The 9976-nt window shown below is 51.3% G+C and overlaps 1 protein-coding gene across 1 annotated transcript; it reads left to right on the top strand.

Annotated features, from left to right (window-relative positions):
• The first annotated feature begins 1713 nt into the window (after positions 1–1713).
• On the top strand, positions 1714–4223 carry MAGEA4 (MAGE family member A4). The gene is given in 4 exon segments (XM_054695952.1): positions 1714–1779; positions 2658–2757; positions 3306–3366; positions 3368–4223. Coding segments are annotated over 4 exon segments (1083 nt in total).
• The last annotated feature ends 5753 nt before the right edge of the window (positions 4224–9976 follow it).

Raw genomic sequence — 9976 nt, 5'->3', positions numbered from 1 at the left:
GGTTCAAAATGGCAAACATGCCCAAAACAAATTGTGTAGACAAAATTCACAGCAGCAAATCCTTTCAGACTCAGACAAAATCTTGTTAATTTTTCTGATCCAGACTTTGCAAAAATTCAAGTTATCTCCAAGAATCCATCAAGGCTACCAGCAATTACCAGTTACTGCTTAAGGGTACTCTGCACTTAACACCCAGGCATACATTTGCTAATTAAAACACCACTGCTCCACAGTTGGCTTGAAAAACCCATCAGACACAGGGCAGGAAGTAGTCAAAGACAAAGCAACATACCACTGAAGAACCATTATTGCCTTTAGAAATGCTAATGAGACAGCAGAGATTACAAAAAGAAAGAAAAAAAAGTTCCAAAGTCCTAGCAACAAGAACCTCTGAATTTTACAAGAGCACACCAAGTGGCCTCAGACGCCATCTTTGATCTGGCCACATGGTCCAATGTACTGCCTAATCTTTTGAGTAAAACTGGCGCAGAACAATTTCCAAAAATTAAAATCTCTTAGCAAGTCACTACAAACAAATTACACACAAACACACAGAATCTTCACAAAGCCCAAGCCAGTTTTTCAACAGCAAATCGACATATGAAACAAACACACTGGAGAAACCAAAAATCACATTTGCGCTTATGGTAGCCAGTGCCATAGGGAAGCCCAATTTCCCCATGGGGCTGACTAACCACGGATGGCTCTGTCCTAAATCACGTTGGACGCCAAATCTGTTATAGGACAGGGAGAGGGGCAGCCCAAACCCCGCAAACCTGCCTATTCTACATGGGTTCTGCCATCCGCCGCATCATCACAAAACATAGGAGACTTTAATGGGAAGGAACTTTAATAAAACTAGGAAACAATACAGGAAAGGCAAAGAGTCTAGTTTCTAGTCTAGTTTCTAAATGAAGCATCCAGAGTTACCCTTCCCCTCGTGGGTAAAAGTCCATCCAAATGGGATTGGCCCAGAACAAGGCCCCAAAGCCTGCCACAAGTCTAAAGCATCTTCCAGTGGGGACCCACAGAAAAGGGTCAGAAACAACCAGACAAGCCCGGAAGGAAAAGAGCAAAATCAACATCAAGATAAAAGCTGCCATGGTCACCTCCCCAGGGTCTCACCCACATCTGTGTCACCCCGTCCACGACCAAAAGACAAGCGCAGTTTCTTCACGTGTCTCTAGGCTCCATGCGCCTCCTCCAGGTCTCCTGGCTCCATCCTGCTTCCTTCCTCAGTCTCTTCTGCAGCTTCTCCTCTTCTTGCTCAGCTCCACCCTCCCTTGGGTGGGGCAGGGAACCTGGAACTTCCCCCTTTCCTGGGGACCACCCTGTTACAAGTCCTGGAGGCCCCAGGGTGGGGCGGGCCGTGTGGCTTCCCCACTACTACAGCTGAGTCTGAGAGAAAGGGGGGTCTTTGCATAGGAGCATGCACATGGCTCTCTTTATGTGCACACAGTCTACACGTGTTACACACTGACACTAGGTAGAGAGGTGGAACACATTTACTATACGCATTCACACAAAGGTTAGAACACCAACCTTACTGCCCTCCATGATGCAATAGGAGGCCCCTCAATAGGGCAGATTCCCGAGTTCCCTGAGGTGGAGGGGGTGCTCACCCCGACCGCGCTCTTGGGTCCCTCAGGGATTTCCTCGAGGTTCTGTGTGTGTCCCCTTAGTCCTCCCTCTGATCCTCACCTTGACTGCGGTATGGCTGGGCCTTCCTTGAGTTTCCAGGGCTGGAGGACTATGTGGTGTTCTGACGTCCACATTCAGGTCTGTGAGAGACTGGGGACTTGATACTAAGAGCAGGGCCTCAGGTGGGCAGAAGGAGGAGCATGGACTAAAGTCAAGGTGAGGACATTAAGGGAGGATTGGTGGATGGATCGTATGGCAGAGAAGACCTCAGAGGCCAGCCAATGACCATGTGGCCTCCTGACTTCCGCAGGCAGGGTTGAAATATACCTGAGACTGGGTCTGAGGAACAGGGCCTTAAATCAGCAGAAGGAGATGGGGCCTGCTTCCACCGGAAGGAAGTAAGGAACTTGAGGGGAGGGAGGGTAATGCCTGCTGTCAGTGTTGGCAGACCTCAGGTGTCAAATTGAGAACCCTGGGAGAGCCTTGAGGGAACCCACACCAGAATGCAGGAAACCCCAAACTCCTGCCCCTTCTTTTAGCCATGAAAACACCTGAACCTGCAAGTGGTACCCCCTCATTTCCATCTTTGGTATCTTGTAAGGCAAACCGTTCTTTTAAGGAGGGTGGCCTCAGGTAACAGGCAGAAGCCCTGCCAGGGATCAAGGTGAGCAGTGAGAGTACCATACCCCCAGGCCAAAGCAGATGGACCCCACAGTATCCAGCCATCTCTTGTCCTTCCTGGGAGGCCCTGGGCAGTTGTGGCCATGGAGTCTCCTCACATTTTTCTCCTCTCTCCGAGGGCTGTGGGGTCTTGTTCTGAGAGCTTCACCTCAGATCAGCAGAGGGCTGGGCCCCCAGCACCACCAGGAAATTTGAGGACCTAAATATGGAGGACACTACCCACCCCAGAACAGAGAGTACCACAGAGTCTAGGGCGCCCATTCTGTCAACACTGGGACCCAGGGCTGTGCTTGTTGTCTGCATTCTGAGAGGTACCCCCGGCTTTCCTCTTACAGGGACACCAGGAGCCAGGAGGTGAAGTCCTTGCCCTCACCTTTCAGGCACAAGTCATCAGGGCACAGTTCACAGGAAGCCCAGACAGCACCAGGAGAGAAGGTGAGGTGTCCGTTCTGAACGGGGTTTCCCCAACACTGAAACAGAGGGGGCTCCGTAGCACCCAACCCCACCCCGCCCCACTGTCAGCCCCAGAGCCTCGGACTGTGGCACCTGCACCTGGAGGAGCCCTCTCACGTCCTCCTCAGGTTCTTAGGGTTCATGTTGTCTAGGAGTTTGGCAGTAGGTGAGGCCTCAGAGCGCCCCTAACCAGGAGCCTGTGAGGCGGCTTTGTCAGCACTGCCAAGGGAACACTTTCCAGCCGAGGCCGCTCATCCTTTCTATCCCCATGCCCTGGGGTCCCACTGGCCACTTCCTGTCCACATGGCTGCCAACTGAAGTCAGTCATAGCTCGTGCCCTAAGGCATTAGCACTGCATGCCTGAGGAGGGCCCTCAGTCTGAAAAGGAGACTCACGGGCCTTGAGTGCACAGGTTCCTGAGACTAGGAGGAAGAAGCTACCTCCTCGGCTTCCCGGCCCCTCTTCCTCCTCTTCCTTTCCACCCTCATCCTTCTCCTCCTCTTCCTGTTCCTGCTATTTCGTGACTCCAGGCACCCCGAAGGAGGCTTCTGTGGCTGCCAAGTCCTCTCCAAGCTTTCCTCAGTCCGCCACTGCCCCCGACCATGTCTGCCACTCCATCGTTCAAGTCAGATCATGACTCCAGCACCCAAGAGGTGGAGCCAAGCACTTCAGAGCCCCTGCCAGATGGCGGGTCCTTGCTTAAAGATGCCATAGATGACAAGGTGGGGGACCTGGTGGACTTCCTGCTCCTGAAGTTTCGCATGAAGGAGCCGACCACCAAGGCCGAGATGCTGAGTAGCGTCATCAAGAATGACCAGGAGCGCTTCCCTGCGATCCTCAGCCAGGCCTGCGAGTGCCTGCAGCTGGTCTTCGGCCTTGACGTGGAGCAGGCAGAGCCCAGCGGCGACTCCTATGTCCTGAGCAACACCCTGGGCCTCACTCTCAATGGGATGCTGAGCCCCGAGCAGAGCGTGCCCAAGACAGGCCTGCTGGTAAATATCCTGGGCGTGATCTTCATGGACGGCAACTGCGCCCCAGAGGAGGACATCTGGGAGGTGCTGGGGGCAGTGGGGGTATATGCTGGGATGGAGCACTTCATCTATGGGGAGCCCAGGAAGCTCCTCACCGAAGTGTGGGTGCGGGAGCAGTACCTGGAGTACCGGCAGGTGTGCGGCAGTGATCCCGCCCGCTACGAGTTCCTGTGGGGCCCCAGGACCCACGCTGAGACCAGCAAGATGAAAGTGCTGGAGTTTCTGGCCAAGATCAATGATACTGTCCCCAGTGCCTTCCCTATCTGGTACGAGGAGGCCTTGAGAGAGCAGAGAGAGAAATCTGGAACCGGCAAAGGGTCTGGGGCCGGCGTAGGGGCTGAGGCAGTAGGCGAGCCGGAGCTGGGGCCTGTTTCAGCGCCACAACCAGCACCTTCCCTGGCCCCAGGGAATGTCTGAGGCCCAAGTTTCCCTCTGTGCTTGAAGAGAGCAACCTTTACTCTAAACAGAGGGGCAGCGGCGTGCCTCTGGGGGCACCACAGCTGCACGACATGAAGATTTTTTCTCCCTTTTGCTATTTGTACTGTTCCCATCACACAAGGGTTAACTGACTGTGAGTACTGCGTCCACAGATGACATTGGCCACAGATGTGTTGCATTTATTCAGTTTAAGAAGTGAGCTTCTTGCTGTTTTGTAAAACAAATCTGGAAATTTTCCATCTCATTTTGTGATCTGGAACAAGATAACACGGAACTTGGAATAGAAGTTCCCTTGGAAATGTGAAAGACAGCAGTAAATCAATGGGTCGAGAAATAAAGATAAAAGCAAAAAAATGTTAGTTCTTGCCTTTCCTTATCCTGCTTGGTGTGTCTGTAAAATGAAGTGATCTCTACCTGGTTACGCCTGATTTATTAAAAAATATATCAGGAATTAAATCCCAGCGAGTGAGACCCCTGCTCACTGAGTCGCCTATTCCCCAGTCACAGAAGAAGCAGGGGGCCCAGAAGGCCTGGAGCAGTAGTGCAGTGCGGCGCAGCACTCCTGCTGGAAGATGGTGAGAAGTCTCCCCACCGTAAGTACCGAGGAGAGCGAGGGCCGAGGTGGTGCGGGCGCCCAGCACACTCCAGCGCAAAAGTGCTGCCGCAGGGCACGCTGGGGCTTTGGGATTGCGGCTCCTGGAGGAACTGAGGGCGATGCAGGCGGGTGTGGCAGGGGCCAGCCTCTCGGCGTGTCTCGTGGGGACAGAAACGCCTGCAGTGTAAACGGCACTGGGTAGTTGTTTTTTGAGCACAGAGAAGCGTCTGCCCCGGGCAGGTGGCACGGCGGCCTGCAGGCTCTCGCCCTCGTCTGCAAGGACCTACGGGCAAAACGGTAAGAGTCCTTTGAAGTGGCGCCCAGGAGCCTCGAGCGAGCGTGACCCTCTTCTCCCTGGCCATGGAAAGCCGGAACCCACCCTATTAATCGGACTTTGTATTCAAGTATCTTGAGGGAGTTGGAAAGCTCTCAGCAAGGGCTGCACTTCTGGTGTGGTGCGGGGGATGAACCCCGCGGTGAGCGAGAGAGGGCCAGGCCTTGTCTCTTTTTTTTTTTTCATTTTATTTTGCTTTCTTCTGTAATGATCTTTGCTGTCACCTAGATGGACAGCAATTGAATGCACCATTTACTTTCTGTCTGCCATGAGACAGAAACTGGGCTTATTGAACACAAAGCAAAACTGATTCTAGGAATTTCCAAAAGCAGAAACATCCTGGAACATGCCTCCCACAGGGAAGAGTGGAAGCTGCAGCGCGCGCACTTTCCAACGGTCTCGCCCTCTCATAGCCCACACGCTCCAGGTCTGAAATGTCACTGGACCGGCTGGAACAGTCTAGCCTGTCGCTAATGGGTTCTGTCAGTGAGTCTCCTGAGTTAATCGAAAACTACTTATTGATTTATACCCCCCCTTCTAGCAGGCTGCTTTCCATTAAGCAGAGAAAGTAATTCTATTAATGGAAAATCGTTGTTTGACACAGCCTCCAAGGCCTGACTCAGATGACACCTCCATTACCGCCTCCCGAGTCTTTTAAATGTTTTAAAATTAATTTTTATCGAGGTGATGTTGCTTTACAGCGCTGCGTGTTTTAGGGGTATGGGTTCACACCTCTGCAGACGTCTGCCCCACACCCACCCACCACCACCCATCGCCCCCCTCCCCCTTGCTCTCATCCTCCCTCCCTTGCGGGGCGCCTCAGTTCTGCAGTCAGAATCCAAGAGTGTGTTTTGGCTTCGCGGCGTCCGTTCCTTCGCTTGGCTTCTGTGCACCCCACCAGAGGAGGGCCACCATCTGGCATCTCTTTGTCCTCACTGGTTATTTTGCTTCGCCTCATCGCACCCAGTTCCATGCACGTTGCTGCAAGTGGCCAGATTTCACCTTGTGTTCCGGGGTGCACCCACGCCCCGTTTTCCTGACGCACTCTCCCGCCTTGGACACTTGCGCTGTGTCCACACACAGAGGAGCAGGCTCACAGGGGTGCTTGAAAACCAGACTCCCTTTAGGTCGTACATGAGGAACGCGCTCGCACGCCTGGCACCCACGCACACCACGGAGCAACCTGGTCAGGCTGAACTCGTCGATCCCCGGAGGCCCTCAGGAGAGAAGTACAGACGGCTCCTAGAAAACATGCCAGCTGGACTTAAAAACAAAAATAATTACCCAGCGAGCCACTGGCCCTTGTGTGGCCCCGCCCCAGGAAACTTTCCGGGACCCGTGCCTGGCAGCTCCTGTGTGGGGCCTTGGGAACGTGCCGGCCCGTGGCCGGGGGAGCCTCATAGGTTAGCCTGTGGCGGTGCCCGACAGGAAGGGCAGCCCCCCCACTCCTGATCGTTGTTAGGCTGATATAGACATTTCAGTTACCAACGTAGCGGAGCATGTATCCCTGTTGCAAAAATTCTACAAGTAGAGATGAATCCTGATTTCCCCATTTCAGACATCACCCACAATTCAGCCCCTTGCTCAGACTCGTAATCTCGTACGTTATTGTAACCCTGACTTTTTTCACAGATATGCTATAAACTATATTACTTTTATTCAACACATAGGAGGAGTGGTGTAAGCAACTCTCGTCCTCACTAAACCAGACACAGGATCTCCCTTGCGGCACATGGGGACACCCCACCTGGGCAGCTGCCCCCTGAAATGCTGACGTGTGTGCGCACCATCATTAATGAAGCGATTTCTAGTGATAGATACACACATTGTTTTCCATTTGTTGGATGACTAATAAAATGAAATCAACATATTTAAATATGGCATTATTGGTTAAAAGGAAATGTTTGCTAATAAGACACTTGCGAGCAGACATGAGGCTAAACTGAATATGAATAGATTGACGTTTTATTTCTGTATTTCTGAAATTTTATTGCAATAATGCGATACCAATTCATATGATCATAAAAATCACAAATGACTTAAAATTCTGAGATGTCAATAAGACCGTTCCCTTTTACTCTGAGAAGCAAGGGTTGGGTCAGGAGCCAGAGAGGGGGAGCAGGCCACCCCTAGCCCCTGAGGGACATCTGGAGGCTTGAGGGGACAAGCTCTGCCAGAGCCAGAGAGGCCAAGTGCAAAACCTCGGCCGGAGCAAATAGAGACCCCACCCCGGGCAGAGTGGAAGGTGGGGGGGGGGACTCTCCCGGTGAGATGGGGGCTGTGTGAGCCAGTGGGTGGTGCCTGAGGACCCACAGCTGAGCCAGGCCAGGAACACCCCTGAGCGGGGCCAGGGAGGGTGCAAGGGGGTGAGGGTACAAGGGGAAGCTCTGGGACAGACCCCTCAGGCTCTGCAGGAGTGCCTGGGCATGGCCTGGCTGGGCCTTGGCAAACTGTGCCGGTGGCTTTTGGTCCCTGGCTCAGGACCCATTTGTGAGGGCTGGGCCCCCCAGGACAGGTGTCCTTTGGTGGGGACTGTGTGCTCGCCATCCTGGGACAGTGGGCTGGCCAGGGTGGGAATGCCAGCAGAGTGAATGGGACCCTCAGAGGTGGCCAGGTTCCTGCTATTTGGAGGGCCGTCCTGTTGAGAGAGCGCATCCCGCCTCCCCCCACCCATGATGGTGTAGGGCCTGGGGAGGGGCTTGCACAGTGACACCTCCTCACAGAGGCCCAGGGGAATTCTGCAGTGACATGAAGTGAGCGGTGGTAACACTGGGTTTTCCCTGGGAGGCAGAAGGCCCAGGCCTGGGGCAGGCCGCACCACTCAAGTCAGGGAATGGTAACTTCTAGTAATTTCATTCATTCATCCAGCAAACATATGTTGAACATATGTGAAGGAAAAACAGCAAGTAAACAAAGCAAAGGAACGTGATCAAACACTCATCCAGCCTGCGGGCGGGAGGGTGGCGCGGTGAGACCGATGCGAGAGAACTGCAGGGAGTTAGAAGCTCTGAGATGGTGGGGAGAGTCTGCATTGCCCTCAAACTGTGTGTACATATTAGTGAAAATAGAATTTATTTACTAATTTGTGCTTTCAGTATTTTCCAACCGTCTGGAATACGTATGAATTGCCTTTCCAACTCTTTAGTATTGAAATGTGATGTAGACAACCCGAAATAAACGTGCACTCTCTAGATGGCCTCTTTCCATATTTATCAAACTCTTGTTGATCCAGTCAGTTCGATGCAAAATCTGGTGTGCTTAAGGCTGTGGAAGTAGAGAGGCGAAGGGGGGAGAGAGTGAGAGAAAGAGGAACTTTGAAATTTGGTTAGTTACCCAGCTTCTTCCAGAGTTTCAAATATAATAACACACCGACTAGACTCTACCTTGTTTATGCAGACCCTCCATGAAAAGTATTACCTAATATTTTAAAAGGAAAATTGTGTTTACTTTTAAACCATATTCCATATGACATAATTAGATACAATATTTATATAAAGAACTGTGGGTAGGCAACCTTGGCAGGAGGAATTACAATGATTACATTTATTATTACAAATGTTGTTTATATGTCCTTTTTTCCATATTTATAATGAGCAAATTAAGTTATTTGTAAAAAATGTGCTTTGGTTAAAATGGCCATTAATTCCCTGTATTGCCTAAAAACATACTTTTATTTAAACACTCCTTGATTTTCAAAAGAAAATTGCAACATTTTCATAAAAACAGCAAATTCCTTCACAGTTCTACAACCGCTCCCTTCTAAGGTAACACATGATTATCCTTCCCATGGTAGAGACCATGTAAAACACTGTAATTCTGGATTTTGTTCATTTCTCCTCGGCTGTAGGTGCCCCGTGCCTGCCTGTGTGCCAGGGCGCACGTGCTTACGCCGTGCCGTCTTGATTCCTGCCTGCGGCCCCTCATTCCCATGCCTTTTTTTTTTTTTTGGTGGGACCCTCGCCGGTGGCCGGGGATCGAACTGGCGCTGCAGTGGCTGCGGGCAGCCTCGCAAGCCAGCGCTCAGCCGCTGCACCACCAGGGGAGGCCCATTCCCATGCCTTCTCAAGAAGGTCTTGGGGTCTTCCGGGCTGCTGGGGTTCCACATTGTTTTTGTGCCTCAGGAGTCTTCTCAGCACCATAATACTAATGCTTTTTTTTTTTTCCTTTTTAGGAGAACTACACATTCTTCCCCCTGCCAGCACTTTCTTTAGTTTTTAATAAATTAAAACGCCCTGCGTTTTACCAATTTTGGGATCCCAAAGTGTTTCTATAGATTTTCACTTAAAAAATATATGCACATAATTGATATCTTTACAGTGAAAAAATCTTATAAGATTTTTAGTTTTCTCAATTTAAAATATCGATTCACATGCTCAACAAAAAAAAGGATAAAATGAAAGTGGCAAGCTCTAGTATCTTCGCTACCACTTTTCCTTGCCAACACCAGTTTCTATTTAACCAACATTTTATCCTTACAAAATAAAAAAGATCCTCATTTTTCCACGGTCTGACTTTGCTTCTTTCATAGGCACTTGCTGTGTAGCAGGCGATCACTTGGGTGCTCCCCCCTTCCGAACAGCCACGCGTTACTTTCGGGCCAGAGGCATTGATGGTTACCTTAGCTGGGGCCCAGGACGTGCTCCTTTTTGCTGAGGGGTGTCCCGTCGCGTGGAAGCGCCGCGATTTGTTTGCCCATTCACCCGGGAAGGACATTTGGGTAAATAGGAATAGTTTTTGGCAAATACGACCGGGTCTGCTGTGAGCATGCCGCGCAGTTTCCGGGGGAGTATGTTTTCACTCTCC

Source organism: Talpa occidentalis, unplaced genomic scaffold (genome assembly GCF_014898055.3).
Source record: "Talpa occidentalis isolate TD23 unplaced genomic scaffold, MPIMG_talOcc4v2.1 talOcc4.15, whole genome shotgun sequence".
NCBI classification, from domain to species: Eukaryota; Metazoa; Chordata; class Mammalia; order Eulipotyphla; family Talpidae; genus Talpa; species Talpa occidentalis.
The sequence above is the reverse complement of the archived record's forward strand: the minus strand, read 5'-3'. Positions and strand labels throughout refer to the sequence as shown.